The 22,729-nt window shown below is 42.6% G+C and overlaps 1 protein-coding gene and 1 pseudogene across 1 annotated transcript; one reads left to right on the top strand and one right to left on the bottom strand.

The window, feature by feature from the left end:
* Nucleotides 1-287: 287 nt before the first annotated feature.
* On the bottom strand, nucleotides 288-21,844 carry LOC141998884 (olfactory receptor 10A7-like). Its single transcript, XM_074971853.1, has 2 exons — nucleotides 21,377-21,844; nucleotides 288-809 (listed from the first exon to the last, which is right to left on the bottom strand). Exons 1-2 carry the CDS (start codon nucleotides 21,842-21,844, stop codon nucleotides 288-290), a joined length of 990 nt encoding a protein of 329 aa, XP_074827954.1.
* On the top strand, nucleotides 16,795-17,999 carry LOC141998785 (olfactory receptor 14A16-like; annotated as a pseudogene).
* Nucleotides 21,845-22,729: the final 885 nt, after the last annotated feature.

Here is a 22,729-nt window from a genome sequence, read left to right as displayed (position 1 = left end):
TCTGCCTCTTTAGACACCTAAATACTGCTGAAAATCTGGCCCTACATGACTTTTAAAAAAAGGATTTATTCTTGCCGTAGGTGACTCACCCTGGAAGCTTTTAGTGGAGCAAGGAATTTAATCTTGGTTTTCTTAATCTCAGGGTAGGGTGAGAACCACCAGATTATACTTCCTCTAAACCACCAGTTTATCCTTCCCCTATGTTTTAAATTGGGCATGTGAAAAGTAGCTGCTTTTGAAGTCAATGGGAACACTGTGATTGACTCCAGTGGCTTCAGGGTTGGGTTCTAAGTTAGCCTGAGGCAAAACCCTTTTTGTAATGGGGACAACCTCTTCCCAGCCACCCTCCTCCTCTGTGCCCCCTTCATCTCCTCGTTCCTCAGGCTGTAGATGTTGGGGTTCATCATGGGGGTGACCACGGTATAGAAGAGGGACAGCAGCTTGTCATTCTCTAGCATGTAGCTGGATTTGGGATGCAGATATATGACCATGCCAGAGCCGTAGAAGAGTGTCACCATCACAAGATATGAGGAGCAGGTGGAGAAGGCTCTGTGCCTGCTCCTTGGTGAGGACATTCTCAGGACAGTGGTGATGATGTGGGCATAGGAGGTGAGGATGAGCATGAACAGGGTGGTGAGGAAGACCACAGTGACTGTGATGTTGGACATTTCATTGCGGGATGTGTCGGCACAAACCAGCCGGAGCACCGACACCACATCGCAGAAGAAATGGTCGATTTTGTTGGGGCCACAGAATGGGGAGGTGAAGACCAAGGTGGTTTGGATGAATGAGACAGGTTGTGCCTCTAGCTAGTGGTCGGGTCATGGATAACTGGATTTATGTCTGTTGCCTTCGTACTATCTACGATTTCACAATTAACATTCTGTGGTCCCCATGAAATTGACCATTTCTTTTGTGATTTTAGTCCAATAATAAAACTATTCTGCAGTGACACCCACATCCTGGAAGGTGCAACTGTCATACATTCCTCCATATTCACATTTCCTCCATTTCTATTGACGCTGACATCCTGTGTATGTATCATCTCCACCATCCTGAGAATCCCTTCCACCATCGGGAGGCAAAAGACCTTTTCCACCTGCTCTTCTCATCTCATTGTGGTGACAATTTTCTATGGGACTCTAATCATTGTGTATTTGATATCAGACTCTGATGCACTGAGGGACCTGAGCAAAGTGTTCTCTGTCTTCTATGGAGTCCTGACCCCATTGGTCAACCCCCTCATATACAGTCTGAGAAACAAGGAGGTGAAGGAAGCCTTTGAGAAAAGCTGTCGTAGATTTTTTGTCTTTTAAATGAATAGAGAGATTTTAGGCTTATATATATGTATTCATGATTATCAGAATCATGGCTTTCTGAAATCAAGTGTAGAGTCTGGGTGTTGCCTACTGTGGCCATCTGACTCGTGTTACAGGAAAACTAGGACACCAAGGAATATCCTTAGACATTCACTGGACCCTCACTCCCACACTAATGTCTGAAGAATACTGTGCATCCTCCCTGAATTTGGATTATTATTCTTTGAGTGGATGAATTTGCAAGTAAATATTTTAATTAGTTCATTAGAATAAAATAATTAAAATAAGATCCTTAAGAAATTTAGCATTTGTCATATCTAGCTTTGTCCCGAGTGATCTTAAAACTGGAATGAAACATTCTCTTCACACTTTCCTCAATGCAAGAACTCATTTAAAATATGTGTGTAGGTTACATTTGAAGACACTATGTTTTTATGAAGCTAAATTGTTAAAAAGAATTTTGTCAAATCACTAGAATAGGAATACATTTTAGGAATTTAGGAATTATTTAGGAATACATTTTACACATGGCCAAGTCAGTAGCTCAGAATTTAGGAATTATTTAGGAATACATTTTACACATGGCCAAGTCAGTAGCTCAGGTCACTTTGTGTCGGGACCTTGGTGAAATCAGAGGTAAATCAACCAATCCCCACTCTTCATCTCCTGCTAATTGGAATGTGGCAGTTCTATTACCTGAAATGACTGAATAAGGGAAGGTAACTCTACAGGTGGGCCAAGAGTTCTCACTGATGACTTGGCCCCCATCAGTGTTATTCAGCATTTCATTGCCACAAGCTACCTGTTCCTGTGCTTCATCAGAGACGTGGTGGTTCTCTGCTACACTGTCCCAGGACCAGCCCAAGAGAAGGATTTCTGACTCAGGAAGACACAGTTCCCTCCTCTCTTCTCCCCCCTTGCTCCGTGACAGCTGTGGTTTGCTGCTGGCCAGGTCACTGGGGCTGGAAACTAACATTCTGCCATTCTCTGATCCTTCCCACCCACAGCCTGATAAAATGTGTCCACATCTTTCTTAAAGTGCGGTACCCAAATCTGGACACAATACTTGTCACCCCTGGGTCATGAGCAGTCAGACCTAGTGGCAGTCGGGAGTCAGGTACTCGAGGGTCAGAATCCGGGACAGGCCAGAGTGCAAACCAGGAGACAGGCTGGGTCAGAAGCTGGAGTCTGTGATCTCTCAGGAGCAGGTCTGAAGAAAGATCAGTGGGCAGTCTGTGGAGGCTTCAGCAACCCAGAACCCTCGTGGTCCCAAGTTCTAGTGCTGCAGGTTACTCCATCTAACTCCTCACCAGTGCTGAGAAGAGCTGAAAAATTATATGCCATATCTTGCATATGATACCCTTATTAATACACTTGTGACAAAGTGGGAAGGTTTGTAATATGCATGTCTTATGCATGTCTCAGTTTCCCCTGTAAGCTTAATGACTACCCAGTTGGGGGGAAAAGGGTTAAATTTGCTCTCCAGGCAACCTAAGAGACATAGATGTGTGTGTCACTCACTGTCTGCGTGGAATGAAGAGTCATTAAGGAACTTGTTGAAACTGACACAGATCAGCAAGGGGGTCAGAGAGACAATAGAAGTTCCAAAGACTCATGGAATTCTAAAGCTGTTCTTGCAACCTCTTTCAGTTTGGTGTCACCTGCAAATTTTATAACCAGAAATGTATAAGGCAGATGTGTATGGGGGTAGATAGATACCTTCTCTCTCTCTGAAATGTATTGAATCCAGAATCACCTGTAACAAAAACTCAGGCCTCTGCACTTGACCTAAAGGAATAACATTCTTTGCATGTCAATTTGTGGCAGGCTGCTGTCTTTGTTTTGTCCAGACACTAGAGGGAGACAGAATCTTGCCCATATACATGGTGATCTTTACACTAGGTTACCACACCCGCTAAAGTGCTAAGGTCTTACTGATCCACCAAAGAAGAGAGACCAGAGCCAGCATAGTTGTAGCGTGCAAGGCAATTCCAGCAGCACTCTGGGGAGATGTGTCTAGAGATGAGTGATGTCACTCTTGTGCTATAAATCTAGTTGCATTAGGTGGGGGGTATGGGTGAGGACAGGGGTCAAAATTCAATTGCCTGTGAATCTTCGATCCTCAATGTGAGTAGCCCCATTAACGTCACAGGAAGCTTGCCTGAATAAGAATTCAGTCACTCACTTTTTGGCATTAACTTTAAAAGGATTTTGGGGTTGCCATATGTGGCTGTCGCGGAGAATACATATTGGAGAGGCTGTTTCCAGGCTATGGCAGAATGGAGGCAGAGTAATGAATGGCTGGTAAAGAGGAGCAATCACTATTATTGAGTGTGATACATGGGAAAGGACAGGGGGTGCTGAAGAAACAGAACAGTTCCACCCAGATCCCACCCAAGGGCCATGTTCTTCCTGAATCCCAGAGTGTATACAACTATTCATGTATTGTGGAGGGAGGATCGCACCCCAGGAAGGGCTGGGAGATGAAGGCAGAAAAAAGATATACAACATTTAGGAGGAGGAAGAGAGGGAAAAATCTCCCTTTTCTCCATCATGTGGAAAGACAAGGGAGATCCTGAAATGCTGAACGAAGGAAGTAATAAGAAAGAGGCAATGATGGTCCAGCTCCATCAAAGATATTGGAGATACAGCAGGACTGAATCTGCTTCCTAGCATGAAATGAGGGTGATGGAGGGTCACCAATAACCCTGGTGCTCCAGCCTGGCAATGGCTACGGAATGATGATCATATTGCACCTCTCTGATGCTTTGTCTGATGACCAATAGCCCCCTTCTCACCTCTTCAATCTCCTCGGATTGAAGCTCTCTGTTCTAAAACCCATCCCTGTATCAGATGGAGAAGAAAACCTTGTGTTGTTATGGAAGGCTGACCTCTTCGTCAGTTGTTACTAAGGATGGCTCCAGTTGCTGGGCAACATCGCAGCAGATGCTTTTTGGGAATAATTCCCACGTGGTCACCAGACTATATATGGAGGTGATTGCAACACAGCACATGGGGAATGGTGCTGTGAAAGTGATAATCTGTGTCTGTGCAGGTGCATTGGGCATGAATTTATAGAGAGACATTAAAAATTGAAGAAGACGATGCCTCTCTTTTGGTGTCATTCTTCTCTCATCTATCCCAGTTTTATAGCAGTGCATCTCTATTGACTTCAGTGCAGTTATTCCTGATCTATATTAGGGTAAGTGAGAGGAGAATTGTTTCCTTATTAACTCCTCAAAAAGCTTAAATCTTCATTTTATTTTTCATGTTAACTGAGTTACAGTAATTCACTTTTAAGGGTGCACGTTTCTTTTTATTTATTGATTTATTTATATTTTATTGATTTCACACACACACAAACAATAGTAATGGGAGAATAGAAAAAAAAAGAAGAACAGAAAAGTGTGAGGGTAAAGAAGGGAGGAATCGGAGTAAGGAGGGCAAAGGAGGGCAACATCTTGATCTCCATCCACTAGGGATAAATGAACAGCTTTTAAAAGTTATAGCTAATCTTTTCGAATATGTCTGAGATCCTTCTTCTTCTAAATGTTACCTGCCATTTAGCTGCCATGTCAGCCAGGTCGCTTGTCAAGCTTCTATCCCTGGAGACAATCTGGTCACTTCTTCTCTACTAGCTGAAAGCCTATGCTGTCACAAGAGTGTAATTTGTAAACTCACATGTGTTAAAAAAAACCCCAAATGGCTGAGAATTTAAAAACTGGACAATAACAGACCGTTAATCCCAGTGATAATGGAACCAGGTGATAATCTAAACAGACAGAGCTGTCAGCCATGTTTGTAACCATTTCCATCATTTCATATGGATTCAACAGAAATTCTAGTGTTCAGAGTGATGTTTGGGGTTATTGTGTGTGCTGGTTGAGTTGTGTGGGTGGTTGTGTTCATTTGTGTATTTCTCGTGTTGTACTGGGACATTTGTGTTAATTTGTGCAGATGTGCACTGCAGTGAGGGGCTATGTGTGCTTGGGGTTATTGTGTGTGGTAGTTGTTTTATTGTGTACATGGTTGTGTTGATTTGTCAGCCTTCTCGATGTCATCCGTTATTAGCTCTCCTTTCCTGACAGCTATAGGACCCCCACTTTTCTTCATCTTTGTCTTGCTCCTAATGTACTTACAATTCCTTTTCTTATTTATGACCCTTGCTAGGTGTAACTCATTTTGTGCCTTAGCCTTTCTGATTTTGTCCCTATGTACTTGCGGTATTCTTTTGTATTCATCCTTAGCTATTGGTCTATGCTGCCACCTTTTACAGGATCCCTTTGGTTTTTCAGGCGTAGTATGCTTTAGAGTGACACACAGAGTCACTCTCCTGGAATCTTACTATATAGATTTTACGTTCAACTGAGTCAGTCATGGCCAATGTTTGGAATTTCAACCTGTCTGCCCTATTTTTGCCACTGAAAATCTCCCTTTATGTCAATTAGGTGAATAAGTCCCATTGAAACACTTTCAGCATTTCAGAAACCTCAGTCCATTCATTCTAGTTTAAGCAAAATTCCAAACTGGGTTAATTTCCTTCTGAGTGGCCCCATTTCTTGCATTTCATGTTCCCACTGTATGTGAGTCATTCTCCTGCACCCACTGGAAAATTATTAGATTCTCATGACTAGGGTATATACACCTGAATGAGAGAGAGAGAGTGTGTGGTGGGTGAGGGCATGTATGGGCTTGGGCATTAATTGTGTGTCAGATTATATCTGTAGTTATGTTGAACAGATCAAGAACATATTTCCACATATGTGACGTTATTCCATCATATTGCCAAATTTCAACCCTATCTGTGCTTTCTGGCAGTAGCAACGAGATTACAAAAACAGTGAGAGTCAAATAACAAACCATGACAACAGCGCTTTTAGTAGCAAATCTCTGATGGTCATCAGAATCCTTGTGTCTCATAGGTGACTCTAGAAATCAGCAGATCCTGCGAGGGGTGAGTTCTCTTCTTTGGGTGACAGAATGTCCCTATGGGTTTGTCTACGGGACAATTTCAAATTTTAGTCACAGCGGAAACCTAGATGCAACTGTGACATCCTGGTCCTGTTCCCCGCTCTGAACTGACTCTGGACTGTTGTCATTGGCTCCAGCTTCTGAATCCCATGTGCTGCTGAGCCCCCTGATCTAGGTGGTAACTGGTCACTGTTCCTAGCTCTGTGTCTCTCAGCACACTCCCACTGCTTCACCAGGGGTGAGCCATTCAGTGTTGATGGTCCTTAATGGCTTTCTCACTGCTTTCCAGGCATAGCTTCTCCACAACCAGGTACATGTTTCCTGGTACCAAAGAGATGATCTCATCCAGAAAGGTGATTACAGTAGAAATAACATTCATAAAACCAAATGGAATTAACAACTGGAAAAACATATATTCCCCAAACTGTCACAGCAGCCTTAGCCAAGGAAGTATTGGCAGACCTCCTTAATGTAGTTATCCCTCCTATGCTCGTTAGCACGCTGTCTCAGGGCCAGATGTTCAAAGGGTCCTATCTGCAGGTTTAGGTGCATGGATAGTTTTGGGCACTTTTGAAAATGTTATCCATCAATTTTTATTGTTGTGTCGCTCTCAGAAATAATGGTGCATATCCTTGAAGATAAACGAACAAACTATCTGATTCTTTTTAGGAGCGATTTGAGAGATATATCCCTGCAGAATGAAGGGAAAAAGGGAAATGTCTAGAAATGTTCAGTGTTGTTAAAAGAACAATTGATGCCATTTCTGCAGAAATTGAGATGGAAATATAAACATATGCTGTGACTGTGAGGCATGGTTAGGTTCTCTTCCTATTCTGTATTGAAAGTTATGCATGGTCGCATAGCAGTTTTATAGCATTTAAGTTATACAGCACTCATGAACAGAGATATTAAAGAACTTTGTCAAGTGTCTTAAGTAGCATCTCTATTTTACACAAGAGCAATGGAGCATATGCTGAGAGCTCTTGTTTCATAAACCTCAAATCACATTAAGAAAACGGTAAGTGGTATTGTCATCAATGATTTCACAGAGGAGGGAACAGAGGCACAGAGAGAGGAAAGGACAAGCTCAAGGTCTGGGAGTGGATGAGCCAGGAATAAAACCCAAGTTTCTGGAATTGAATTCTAGTGTCCACTCCACTGGAATCTGCTGGACTCTGAAGTGTAAGTATGGCTAAACTAGGTATGAGCCCAACATACCAAATTAGGTCTGAGCCTTTGGCTGGGGTTTTCATAGGAGGCCAGGAGAGTGACATTTAATTTTCTTAGTCTTCACTGATAATCTCAGACATAGTGGCTAAAGTAATATACAAGTATGGTCAGGAGTTCTGCAGCTGAGATGTGTTCAACCATAGAGATACCAGACAATAGGAACGTTTTCAAGGTGATTACACTTAGGCCCTTAGGAAAATTTTTCCCAAAATGCCATCACCATCTGGTGTCTTCACTCACCCGTTGGGATGGAACCAGCAGGGAGAAGTCGGAATTGAAATGCTTACTGTTTTGAAATAGAAGTTACGCTATAAATTGCAGAATTTGTTTTATTTCCCCTAGATGAAACCAACAATGAACAAATGCCAGGGAAATCAAACGACCATCACAGAATTCATCCTGCTGGGATTTGGGACTTTCCCTCAACTGCAGAGTCTTCTCTTCCTGCTGTTTCTAGTGATCTGTGTTGTGACTCTGGCCGGAAACATCCTCATAATTGCACTAGTTCTGGCTGATCAGCACCTTCACACACCCATGTACTTCTTCTTGGGGAGCTTGTCCTGCTTGGAGACCTGCTACACCTTGACCATCTTGCCCAGGATGTTGGCCAGTCTCCTGACTGGGGACAGAACCATTTCTGTTAGCGGCTGCCTGACACAATTATATTTCTTTGGTTCTCTGGCAGCCACTGAATGTTCTCTCTTATCTGTGATGTCCTATGATCGTTATTTAGCGATATGCAAACCTCTGCATTATGCAACCCTTATGAATAGCAGGTTCTGTATCAAGCTGGTGGTCGGGTCATGGATAGGTGGATTTATATCTATTGCTGTCTGTATATCTATGATCTCACAGATAACATTCTGTGGCCCCAATGAAATTGACCATTTCTTTTGTGATTTAAGCCCAGTAATAAAACTGTCCTGCAGTGACACCCACACAGTGGAAGTTACTGCTTTCATAAATTCCTCCATTTTTACATTGCCTCCATTTCTGTTGACCCTGGCATCCTATGTTTGTATCATCTCCACCATCCTGAGAATTCCTTCCACCACTGGGAGGAAAAAGGTCTTTTCCACCTGCTCCTCTCATATCATTGTGGTGACAATTTTCTACGGGACTCTAGTCATTGTGTATTTGGTGTCAGACTCTGATGCACTAAGGCACCTGAACAAAGTGTTCTCTGTCTTCTATGGAGTCCTGACTCCATTGGTCAACCCCCTGATATACAGCCTGAGAAACAAGGAGGTGAAGGAAGCCTTCAGAAAAGCTGTCTGTATTTTTTTTTCTTTCCCAAGAATACAGATATTTTAAACCTATATATATATATTTTAATGGACCAATCATGGAGATATGAGCTTGCAAACTGACTCACATGAGTAGTCCATCTTCCTCTTTGTGTGCCTGTTGAACTCATGAATATCAGAATCAGGACTCCCTGAATTCAAGTGCAGAGTCTCGGTGTTGTCTACCTCTGGCCATTGGACACATTCTGGAGGAAAATTAGAACACCAAGCCAAAGCCTTAAAAATACACTGCACCCCTGCTCTGAAGAATACTGTGTATCCTCCCTGATCTTGGCTTACTTATTCTTGGAGTTTGAATGACTTTGCAAGCAAATACCTTAATTAGTTCATGAGAATATAATAATTAAGACAGTGGTCTGATTGAAACTGAGCTTTTGCCATCTCCTTGCTTTCTCCCAAGTGATCTTAAAACTGGAATAAACATACTCTTCACACTTTCCACAGTGTTCATCCTCATTTCAAATAAGTTTGTAGGCTACATTTGAAGATATTAGGTTTTAATGAAGCTAAATTGTTAAGAAAAGTTGTGTCTAATCATTAGATTCAGAATAAGTTTTCCACATGGCCAAGTCAGTAGATCAGGTCCCTCTAAAGTTGGGCCATGGTGACATCAGAGGTAACTCAACCAATCCTCACTCTTTCTCTGCTAATAATTTGCATACTACAGTTCTATTAGGTGAAATGACTCCGAGGTAAGGTAACTCTACAGGTGGGCCAAGACTTCTCATTGATGACTTGGCCCCTAATGGTGTTATTCAAGGCTACAAGCAACCTGTTCCTATGCTTCATCAGAGAGGTGGTGGTTCTCTGCTACTCTATCCCAGGACCAGCCATGTGAAGGATTTCTGACTCAGGAAGATGCAGTTTCTTCCTCTTTGCTTCCCCACTCTTGCTCCCTGGACAGGCCATTTGGGGCTGGAAACTAAAATTCTACCATTCCTGGATCCTTTCCACCCACTGTCTGCCAAAACTGTCCACTTCTTTCTTTAAGTGTGGTGCCCAAATGCATACACAATATTCCATCTGCATGATCACCAGTACCATGTAGAGCAGAACAATTACTTCTCATGTCTTGCATATAATACTCCTGTTAGTATGCCTGTGATGAAGTGGGATTTTATGTAATATTTTATGAGCCCTATGTGTGCCTCAGTTTCCCCTATAAGATTCATGACTACCCAGTCATGGAAAAAGGGTTAAGTTTGCTCTCCCGGCAGCCTAAGAAACATAGGTGTGTGTGTCACTCCCTGTCTGGGTGGAATAAAGAGTCATTAAGGATCTGGTTGAAACTGACCCAGATCAACAAGGGGGTCAGAGAGACAATACAAGCTCCAATGACTCATGGAATTCTAAAGCATTCCTCCCAAGTACTTGCAAACCCTTTGCAGTCTGGTGTCATATTTGATATTTTATTTTATATTTTATAGACAAAAACATATAAGACTGATGTGTATGGGATATGTAGAACCTATCTATCTATCTACAAAATGTATTGAGTCCTGAATCACCGGTAACAAAAAACTCAGGTCTCTAACACTTGACCTAAAGGAATAAAATTCTTTGCATGTCAATTCGTGGCAGGCTGCTGTATTTGTTTTGTTCAGAGACAGAATCTTGTGCACATAAATGGTGCATATTTGTACTAGGTTACCACATTTTCACCTATAGGATTCATGACTACCCAGTCAGGGGGAAAGGGTTAAGTTTGCTCTCAGGGCAGCCTAAAAAACATAGATGTTTGTGTCATCTCCCTGTCTGAGTGCAATGAAGGGTGAATAAGGAGCTGGTTAAAAAGTACTCAGATCAATAAGATGGCCAGAGTGACAATGCCAGCTCCAATGACTCATACAATTCTAAACCTGTTCTCCCAAGTGCTTGCAACCCCTTTCAGTTTGGTGTCATCTGCAAATATTTTAACACTTAGCATATAAGATAGATATGTATAGGATAAATTGTTTGGTAGCTAGTTAGGTCGTTCTAAGATATTAAATCCAGAATCATTTGTAACAAAATCTGAGGACTCTGCCATTTGACTTAAAGGAATAACATCTTTGCATGTCAATTAATGTCAGGCTGCTATACTTGCTTTGTCCAGACACTAGAGGGAGACAGGATCTTCTGCACATAGATGGTGTATATTTACACTAGAATACCACAGTCACTGAACTGCTGAGGTCTTACTGATCCATCAAAGAGGAGAGATGGCAGCCAGCATGGTTGCAGCTTGCATGACATTTCCAACTGCACTCAGCTATGGGATAAGTTTCTAGAGCTGAGTGATGTCACTCCATGCTATAAATCTATTTACATTAGGTGTGGGGATTTGGGTCAGGACAGGGGTTAAATTCAATTGTTTGTTAATCACTGGGCATCATCATGACCCATGTCAGTAGCCCCATTAACGTCATTGGAATTTTGTCTCAGTAAGAATTCAGTAAGTCCCTCAATGTTTGGTATTTACTTTTTCAAGGATTTGGAGTTGCCATACATGGCTGTCATGGAGAGCCTCATTCCAGGCCATGGCAGAATTGAAGCAGAGTAATGACTGGCTGTTAAAGAGAACCAATCCCTATTATCGAGTGTGATATATGGGAATGGACAGGGGGCATGGAGGAAACAGCCCAGCTCCACCCAGATACCACCCAGGAACCATGTTCTTCCTGTCTGCCACAGTGTACAATGTGGTTTGAACTATTCGTGCATTGTGGTGGGAAAATTGCACCCACAAAGGGGCTGGGAGATGACAGCAGAAAGAAGATACTCAGCATTCAAGGGGAGGAAGATAGAGAGGAAACAAGCTTCCTTCCCTCCAGGATGTAAGAAGATTGAGGGAGATCCTGAAATGATGAAGAAGAGAAGTAATAGGTGAGAGGCGATGATGGTCTAACTCCATAATAGAGTTAAGTTAAGTTCAGAAGGGACCATAGTGATTATCTAGTCTGACCTCCTGCACATCGCAGGCCACAGAACCTCCTTTAATAGACCCTTAACCTCTGACTGAGTTACTGATGTCCTCACATCTTGATTTAAAGACTTCAAGTGGCCTGATTCTCTTTACAATCCCACCAGTGTAAATTAGGAAATATTTGATTATAAATAGGTGTTACAAAGTGGGGAATCAGGACCACTAACTCAGTGAGGAATTAACCATGTTAACATTAACTGATGGCAAAATTCCCTAGCATGATGGATAGATTGTATGAGCCCAGATCCTCTGCTGTTGTGAACTGGAGTAGATCCATTAAAGAACTACCCTACAATCTGGAGATCTGATGCCTGAGACTTCCATCAGTGTTGTATGAATGCCCCAGCAGTGCAGGCCTGATCAATAAAGCTCCTGGTTTTTACTTCACTATCAAATCTCATCACAATGGTGATGACTAAAGCTTTTCCTGGTGATGCCTTTTTTTCTGTGTTGGAAAAATGTAAAGTAACATAAATAGGTCCATCATCACTCTCTCTGGCCCAATGACTGTTCCATTGTGGATAAATATTTAAATAGTCCTTGGGCCAAAGAGAGAGAGACTGAGAGTCTGAATGATTTTGTAGTCCAGGAAGGTGGAAGACCTCAGGTCCAGTTCCCCTGCTCCAATGACTCTTTCATTATTTATCCACAGTTGAAGAGCTTCAACAGTAGAGACTGAGGCTGGGACACCCCATTCAAATGCTTTTTTCCACCTCTGGCAGAGACGGGGGAATTGAAGCTGCATCTCTGACTATCTTGGCTAATAGTCATTTATGGACCTATCCTCCATGAGCTTATCTAATTCTTTTTAAACCCAGTTATAGTTTTGACCTTCACAACATCCCCTGGCAATGAGTTCCACAGGTTGACTGTGTGTTAAGTGGAGAAGTACTTCCTCTTGTTTCTTTTAAACCTGTTGCCTATTACTTTCATCAGGTTACCCCTGATTTTTGCTCTATGTGAATGGACATAACACTTCACTATTCAGTTTCTCCATTCCAGTCACTATTTTATAGACCTCTATCATATCCCCCCTTAGTAATCTCTTTTCCAAGCTGAACAGTCCCAGTCTTTTTAATTGTTCCTCATATGGAAGCTGTTCCACACCCCTAATCATTTCTGTTGCCCTTCTCTGTACCTTTTCTATGTCCTCATTCTCCTTTATGGACTGGACTTCCCAGCTGGACTTTATCTCCCATGATCCACCATGCTAAGGGAGTTCCAAGATGCACTATCTCCCCTCACCAAGAGGCGAGACCATGGTGCATCATATGAGATGTAGTCTGACCAATAAGCTCAGTCTGTAGAGATGAATGGGAGCATGAGGCATCTGAACTACAATTCCCAGGAGGCTCCAGGGTAGCATTTCTGAATTGAAATATCTCAGTTTTCTATTTTGCATTGAAAAGTCAAAATTTTCCACAGGGGGGGAAAATCCAACCAGCTCTAACCCCCACCAATGGGAACACCTCTCTAGATGAAAGGGTAGTTGAATTTCTATAGTCCATGCACCATTTCTCCTCTCAGTTCTCTTCTCCATTGGTATGATGAGTTTCATACCCTTAGCTTTGAAAACTATAATGGCCTGTGATACAGCAGGTCCAGAGGGCAGCAGAAGAGTGATCTATGGGAGATATGTAAGCCCCAGGATGGTCAGATCCTTGTTCCCTCTAGATGGAGGAGAGGTTAGTACAGGTTAATTAGAGCACCTGGAGCCAATTAAGGCCCTGCCAGATACCTGATAAAATACCCTGCTTTAGTCAAACAGAGGAAGGAGTTTGGAGGAGCACTGTTGTGGGTCAGAAGACCAGAACACTAGGTAAAGGGAAACCCTGCTCACGCAGAGCAGAGGGACTCCCCAGACACAAGGGTTTGGGAGAAACCCTACCCAAGTGGAGAGAGGGCGGGAAGCCCAAGAAACTGAAGGGGCGAAGAGGGAAGTAGCCCAGGGGAAGGAATCACAGTTTCAAGCACTTTGCCGCTATTCCTATGACCCCTGGGCTGGTACCCAGAGTAGAGGGTGGGGCTCAGGTCCCTCCCCCTTCTCTGGGACACTAGCGGGGCAGTTGATGCCCAAGAACAGGGCGAAAGATAATGCCCTGACTCCCCCCCCATAAGAAGAAAAAGCATGGGACCCACCACAACAGTGCTGGCAATTTGCTACAGGGCCTGTCATAAATATAAAGGGAAGAGTAACCACCTTTCTATATACAGTGCTATAAAATCCTTCTTGGCCAGAGGCAAAACCCTTTCACCTGTAAAGGGTTAAGAAGCTCGGGTAACCTGGCTGGCACCTGACCCAAAATGACCAAGGAGGGGACAAGATATTTTCAAATCTGGATGCGGTGGGAAAGTTTTCTGTCTGTCTGTGATACCTTTGCCGGGAACAGATCAAGGATGCAAGCTCTCCAACTCCTGTAAAGATAGTAAGTAATCTAGCTAGAAAATGCGTTAGGTTTTCTTTGTGTTTTGGCTTGTAAATTCGCTGTACTGGAGGAAATGTGTATTCATGTATTTGTGTCTTTTTGTAACTTAAGGTTTTGCCTAGGGGGACTTCGTGTTTTGAATCTGACTGCCTGTAACATTATCTTCCATTCTGATCTTACAGAGTTGTTCTCTTATCTTTTTTTGTTCTTCTAATAAAGTTCTGATTTTTAAGAATCTGACTGGGTTTTTTGGGTCTTAAAAATCCAAGGGGTTTGTGCTCATCTTGTTTATTCTCAAGCCTCCCCAGGAAATGGGATGTAAGGGCTTGGGGGGATATTTTGGGGAAATAGGAACTCCAAGTGGTCCTTTCCCGGATTGTTTGTTAAATCACTTGGTGGTGGCAGCATTTTACCTAATCCAAGGGCAAAGACTTTGTGCCTTGGGGAAGTTTTAACCTAAGCTGGTAGAAATAAGTTTAGGGGGTCTTTCATGCAGGTCCTCACATCTGTACCCTAGAGTTCAGAGTGGGGAAGGAACCCTGACAGGGCCATATCCTGTTCTGCAGTTTAAATGCAGAGTAACTATATTGTCCTCATGGCTATTTATTCCTGAGTGACCCAAATGATAACAATCTGGTGGTCCCAAATGCAAAAGACACTTAGAAGGTCAGACTAGATCATGATGGCCCCTTCTGGCCTTGAATTCTGCAAATCTATGAATCTTTGAATCAGTCAGTTTAAGCTACTGCAGAAAGGCTTACAAGAAACCATGGCCCAGAGTTTTCTCTGCTATAACGCCCCAGAAGTTGATGGAGTTACACCCAGGAGGAAGTTAGCTCCTACATCTATTGTTGTGCCTTGCTGTGAACATACAATAGTATACAGGGTGGGGAAGTGTCTGCTGTAAGCATACATCTCATTACGGGACCCCAGAGACATTTTCCTAAGGCCCTTTGAAGGCTATATGGCAACAGTTATCTCCACGGGTGTACTTCATTCACTCCATGCAGGTGGATTATGGAGGAGAATAGGCACCCTTGTTTGCATGTATGTAGCATGGTTTGTGCAGTTAAATTACTTCTGTTGGGGTTGTTTCCTCATATATTGGTCCACAGCATTATTTCAGCCTTGGGATACAAGGGCATGTCTATGCTACCATTATTTCCTTCTTAGCAAATAGCGTGAAGCCAGAGGAAGAATGAGACTGTCACAAACGGAGAGGAAGATGCCTGTTTTAGCATGGTACGATTCCCTCAGACTTTTGAACGTACGATATCTTCAGCTCCACTGCAATAGATCTAGCTTTATTTTTTTGGCCCAGACAAGACCCCCACCCCCCATAGATAACATACTGCTAGGCATCCCAGAAATTATATTTAGACAGATTGGATAGATGTGCAGGGGAAATTCCGAGATGCTGAACTCCCTCTATTCTGCGTTGCTGAGTCTGAGAGGGTGTGTGATGTTTGTGTCTGTTGAAGTTGGAGTTGCTAAGCAGTAATCAGGATTTGTTACTGAAATAAGATATTGACCCAGTTTCTGATCTCACTTACACCAAACATGTAAACCCCAAACTCCTCTAGTGACTCCAGGTTTACACCAGTGTTGCTGAGAACAGAAGTCAGCCCTTTAACACTTACAGAGAGGTGTGGCATATGAGAACCTCTGGGAGGCAGGCAATCTCAGATATTTCCTACCCATAGTCTTCATAACTTTTGTTCATTTTCTTACTCTATGCACTACCTTCTTATTATTTTGATTCAGTTATTAGTTCTGCTATTATTATTGGCCCAAGACCTGCCATCCATACTTACATTTTGGCATCCTTAATTATTACTTAAGAAAGGACTGGGTAAAGAGCAGAGGGTTTGGCAATTTATTTTTGGAAAACCTTGTCATCCCCTTGCAAACTGAAGGACCATAAGATGTAATGAACTCTAGATTCTTTAAATGATTCCTGCTAGAACTAGTTTACCCACCCACAGTAGGGCCATCTACTGATGTTTCAATGTGCTAGGTGAAAGAGTGTCACAGATAGTTAGATAGATGGATAGCTAGATCTATCTGTCCTGTATCTATGAATCCTCCAGGCATTTACCTCACACTCATTTAGTTTTTGAGAACCTTACAAAAAAAATTAATAATAAACAGGGAGATTCCTTGTAGTTAGTGTGTTCCACCTAGGAATCACTGAGCATTAGAGATGACTGGAAACTTTCCAGCAAAACAATCCTGGATGAGAAACAGAAAATAGTTTAGGTGATTACTCTCAGTTTTCCAGCTGGCTGTATGCAGCAGTTTGAAGGACTGTGTTCAGGAGTAGAATATAGGGAGATATCCAGGGCTTATTCTTATAGAGTATTTCCCGAAGCCCCCCATGTCCCCCACCCCCAACATTCTATAAAAACTCCAAGGGGTTTGAAAATATTTACCGGAGGTCGGCTCTGGACAGCTCCAGCTGAATTTAAGACCTGGAGATATCTGTATGTATGACTCCTGCTGTTCTCGTTATTGATATTATACCATTCTCTTTATCCTTCCCTCTGCAGAGAGAAAATGTTACTGCCAGGAAAATCATGGCCAGTCAAACCGCCATGAGTGAATTCTTTCTAATGGCGTTCTCTGATGTTCAGGAGCTGCAGCTTTTACACTTTGTGGTGTTTCTGTTTATTTACATTGTATCCTTGTGAGGGAATCTTAACATCATCATGGCAATAACCCTGGACTGCCACCTTCACACCCCCATGTACTTCTTCCTGAGAAATCTATCCTTCTTGGATATTTGCTTCATTTCTGTCATGGTACCCAAGTCCTTCATCAACTCCCTCATGAACAGCTCATCCATTTCTTTCCAGGGATGTGTTGCACAGCTATTTCTATTTATGACAGTTTTCAGAGTAACAGCCATGTTAGTCTGTATTCGCAAAAAGAAAAGGAGTGCTTGTGGCACCTTAGAGACTAACCAATTTATTTGAGCATAAGCTTTTGTGAGCTACAGCTCACTTCATCGGATGCATACTGTGGAAAGTGTAGAAGATCTTTTTATACACACAAAGCATGGGGAGAGGTATTTTTTCATGCTTTGTGTGTATAAAAAGATCTTCTACACTTTCCACAGTATGCATCCGATGAATTGAGCTGTAGCTCACGAAAGCTTATGCTCAAATAAATTGGTTAGTCTCTAAGGTGCCACAAGTACTCCTTTTCTTATTTCTATTTATGTCATTCTTAGCTACAGAGCTATTCCTCCTCACAATCATGGCTTTTGACCTATATGTTGCCATCTGCAATCCTCTCCACTACGCAATGATCATACACAAGAGGAGGTGTGTTAAGTTAGCCTGCGGGTCATGGGTGGATGGTGGTCTCTATTCTGCTTTGCACACTGCTAACACATTTTCATCACCCTTCTGTGGGTCCATTATCAACCAGTTCTTCTGTGACATCCAGCCATTGCTGAGGATCTCATGCTCTGAATCTCACACTGGTGAAATTGCACTGATCGCCTTTGGTGTGTATTTAGCTTCAAGCTGTTTTGATAATGTTGTCGTATGTTCAGATCTTCTCAACAGTGCAGAAAATCCCTTCTGTGGAAGGTCACCATACAACCATCTCCACTTGCCTACCCCACCTCACTGTCATTGTTTTATTCCTCACCAGTGGCATGTTTTCATACATGGCACCAACCTCTGACTCTGCTCTGTGGCAGCATCTGGTGGCTGCATTTTATTCAGTGGTGCCACCCTTGATTAATCCCATCATCTACAGCCTGAGGAGATAAAAACCGCCCTGAGAAAAGTTATGGGAAGGAAGCTCTTCCCTTTGATTTGTGAAGAATTTTAAATATAAAATCATTCTTGGTAAAGTTTGTGGATCACACAAAAATCTCCTTCTTAAAACTCTTCTCTGCTGTGATGCCAGCAAAAATACCCTGACAATGGTTAGGCAGCTGTGTCACTGGACACACTGTTTTTCATGTTTTTCATTGTCAAGGTTCCTCCCCCACTCTGAACTCTAGGGTACAGATGTGGGGACCTGCATGAAAACCTCCTAAGCTTACTTTTACCAGCTTAGGTTAAAACTTCCCCAAGGTACAAATTAATTTTATCCTTTGTCCTTGGAATATCCACTGCCACCACCAAACTCTAACTGGGTTTACTGGGAAACGTAGTTTGGACACGTCTTTCCTCCCCAAATCCTCCCAACCCTTGCACCCCACTTCCTGGGAAAGGTTTGGTAAAAATCCTCACCAATTTGCATAGGTGACCACAGACCCAAACCCTTGGATCTGAGAACAATGAAAAGCATTCAGTTTTCTTACAAGAAGACTTTTAATAGAAATAGAAGTAAATAGAAATAAAGGAATCACCTCTGTAAAATCAGGATGGTAGATACCTTACAGGGTAATTAGATTCAAAACATAGAGAATCCCTCTAGGCAAAACCTTAAGTTACAAAAAAGACACACAGACAGAAATAGTCATTCTATTCAGCACAATTCTTTTCTCAGCCATTTAAAGAAATCATAATCTAACACATACCTAGCTAGATTACTTACTAAAAGTTCTAAGACTCCATTCCTGGTCTATCCCCGGCAAAAGCAACGTACCGACAGACACAGACCCTTTGTTTCTCTCCCTCCTCCCAGCTTTTGAAAGTATCTTGTCTCCTCATTGCTCATTTTGGTCAGGTGCCAGCGAGGTTACCTTTAGCTTCTTAACCCTTTACAGGTGAGAGGATTTTTCCTCTGGCCAGGAGGGATTTTAAAGGGGTTTACCCTTCCCTTTATATTTATGACATTTATGTTGACCAGTTACATTTAATTGTTTCCTTGTACTCTCCTCATCATCTGTTTGTCTGTTCCACTTGTTGTCTATAGTTTATTCTTAGATTGTTAGCTGTTTGGGGCAGGGACTGTCCCATTGTTGTGATTGTACAGCACCCAGCACAACAGAGCCATAGTTTCTATATGCTACCATAACATAAACAAGAACAACAGCAGTAAGGTCATGGGTGACCTTAATGATACTTTTCACCCCTGTCAGGGCCTCAACTATAATAATGAAGGTTTTCCAGATGTGGTATAATATTTGCCTCACATCGTACAGCATCTTGAGCTCTCCAGACAAAAGCAGGAATATTATCGCCCCCAGTTTTCAAGTGAGGAACGTTAAACAGCAACTTTTCCACACTTTGGATGCTAAGCATAGGCGCCAAAATATCTGCTGAGAGGCCTAAAGAAACAAAGCCTGATTTTCAAAGTCACCAAGCTCCTCGGCTTCCATTTAGCTAGTGTGAACATTTTGGCTATAAACTTTGTGACTCTAGCTCCCCACTTCTCTAATGGGAATGCTATATTATCTATCTGATATTCACTGAGGTTCTGGTTTTTGCAGGAGCCTAGGGGAATTAGGTGCCAATTCCCATTGGAAGTCTGAGCACGGGGCATCTAACTCTGCTGGGTTGCTATGGAAATCTCAGTGGGAGTGGCCAATACTGAGGCAGCAGTTGGGGTTGTTATGGACTGAGCTCCTGCAGGCATTGGCGAATAGGGAAATCCACATAATAAACTTCACTGTTTGTGCAAAGTTCTATAATCATGTGGGCTCATTCTCTTCTCATTCAACTTGGTGCAAATCAGGAGTAACTCAATGGGATTCAGTGGGGCTGATTCCCCTCTCACTCACCCAAATATCAATCAGAAGTAACTCTACTGAAGTCAATGGGCCAAAACTACCTCTCACTTATGCTGGTGTAAATTATGAGTAACTCCAGTGAAGTCATCACAGTTACACTGGTGTAAAACTGAAATAAGTGAGAGGATAACCAGACCGCATAGTGTGGGCTAAAATTGATTCTTCCTGACCCTGTAGGCAATTTTTTCACACCATGAGGGTACGTTACCTGGATAACGTGATTATAGAGTCTGATATTCCTCCCACTTACGCTACAGTTGCATTGATTCTGTCCACAGTAGCACCAATGTAATTCTACTGACTGGAAAGGAAGCCACTCAGATACCACCAATTTTAGATTCATTTCTAGCTACCCTGCTGCTACCTATCATAATATTTCCAGACACCCTCACACAGCGGTAGCAAACCATACCTGCCCCTGTGATTTTACACTGATGTAAACCCACTAAAGTCAAACCCATTACACAGCAAGGTGTTGTATCATGGAGAGTAAACACAGAGTCCACTCTGAATCTGAATGTTTTCATATTCACAAGGCCACATGATGGGGGTAGCTATTATGATCCCTATTTTGAAGAAAGGGAAGGTTAAACAGCAAATCATTCTGATTTCTCATTTCTAGAACCCCATGGAAGTGTGAATGACAGCCTCAGATGGAAACAAAGAGAGAGATTTCTGTGCTAAATCATACAATAATAATAATAATAAATAATAAAACTCATTATGACAAACAAGCCCATGTTAATTGATATTGCCACACCAGCAGCGAGAAACATGAATCAGAGGTTGCTTGGCCCTGCTGCCCTTATTCAGACATGTAGCTCTTCCTCACATCAGGAGTCCCATTGTATTTAATAGAACTGCTCTAATGGGTAAGGGCTGCCAGCACAAGCAGTGATTCACAGCATCACCCCATCAGATGAGCTCCCCTTATCTTGATTTTATTGCAAAATACAATAATTACATACAAAATAGTTTGCTATTTGTCATGAAATTCATAATTTCACTAACAGCTTTTCTCAAGGCCTCCTTGACCTCTTTGTTTCTCAGGCTGTAGATGAGGGGATTGACCAGGGGAGTCAGGGCAGTGTAGAAGAGAGAGAACACTTTGTGCAGGTCTCTCAATGAGTTGGTGTCTGGTAGCAGATAGACAATGGTTAGTGTCCCATAGTAGAGTGTAACCACAATGAGGTGAGAGGAGCAGGTGGAAAATGCCTTTTGCCTCCCAGTTGTGGAAGGAATTATCTGGATGGTGGCAATGACACACATGTAGGATGCCAGGGTTAATATAAAGGGAGGCAGTGTTAATATGGAGGAGAACAGGAAGGTCACAAGAGCCATCAGGCTGGTGTCACTGCAGGACAGTTTTACTAATGGGGTGTAATCACAAAATAAATGGTCAATTTCATTGGGGCCACAAAAATAATTTGTGATATCCAACATGCAGTGATGGTGCAAGCCACAAAACCACTTACCCAAGACCCAGCTGCCAACCAGAAGCGGAGCCTGCCATTCATAAGGGCTGCATAATGCAATAGTTTGCATATCTCTAGATACCGATCATAAAACATCACTGATAAGAGACAACATTCCACAGCTACCAGAGAAGCAAAGAAATCAAGTTGCGCAACACAGCCACTGACAGAAATGGTTCTGTCCCCAGTCACGAGACTGGCCAGCGTCCTGGGCAGGAGGGTGGAGGCGTAGCAGGTTTCCAAGCAGGACAAGTTCCCCAGGAAGAAGTACATGGGGGTGTGAAGGTGCTGATCAGCCACAACTAGTGCAATGACGAGGATGTTCCCGGCCGTGGTCACAATGTAGATCACTAGAAACAGCAGGAAGAGAAGAACCTGCAGTTGAGGGAGATTCCCGAATCCTAGGAGGATGAATTTTGTGATGGAAGTTTGATTTCCCCAATCTGTATCTGCCATGGGCCCTATCAAGAAATATAATTAAATAAATAACCTGTGAAATGTGACATTAAAAAAGATAATTTGGGGTTATGTGGTGTCATTGTAATTTTTTTGATGTTTAAATGTAGTTGTGGATGAGCTTTGCAGGATCTCTGCTTTTCTAGGCATCTTTTTCCTGCCAATACCATGTTTATAGATACTGTAACCCCATACCTCCAGCTGGGCTGGTACCTCAATTATCCCCCATTATGTAGTGTAATCTAGTGCCATGGGTGAAATCTGGGAGTCAAGAAAGCAAGGTTCTATTCCTGACTCAGTGTGACCTTGAGAAAGCCATGTAGTTCTGTACCTCGGTTTCCACAGCTGTAAAATGAGGTTAATGGTACCTCGGTTTCCACAGCTGTAAAATGAGGTTAATGGTACCTCTGCTGATAAACAAAGTATTTAATATCTTCACAGTGCTCTGAGACCACTGACAGCTTTCTGTACATACTCACAAGTAAATCCATACACATCACCTTGTCACACTGAGAGCTGATTTTCACACCAATGTCTAAGGGCTTGTCTACACTGGCAAGTTTTTTCGATGAAACTAATGTCACCAAGGAAAAATTGACAAAAGCAAAGTCACCAAAGCGTGTCTACATTTGCTCCCTCTGTCAGCAGATCATGTTGAGCCCTGGCTGGGATGATTTGATTGGGGATTGGTCCTGCTTTGAGCAGGGGGTTGGACTAGATGACCTCCTGATGTCCCTTCCAACCCTGATATTCTATGATTCTATGATTCTATGTCCACATTTGGGGTATCTTTGTCCACAGTGAGAGCAATGGACTGTGGGTATGTATCCCACAGTGCCTGGCGACACCATCTGTCACTAGGTGTTGTGGGAATGCGGAAACAGA

The sequence above is a fragment of the Natator depressus genome, chromosome 14 (assembly GCF_965152275.1).
Source record: "Natator depressus isolate rNatDep1 chromosome 14, rNatDep2.hap1, whole genome shotgun sequence".
In the NCBI taxonomy this organism is placed as follows: domain Eukaryota; kingdom Metazoa; phylum Chordata; order Testudines; family Cheloniidae; genus Natator; species Natator depressus.
The sequence above is the reverse complement of the archived record's forward strand: the minus strand, read 5'-3'. Positions and strand labels throughout refer to the sequence as shown.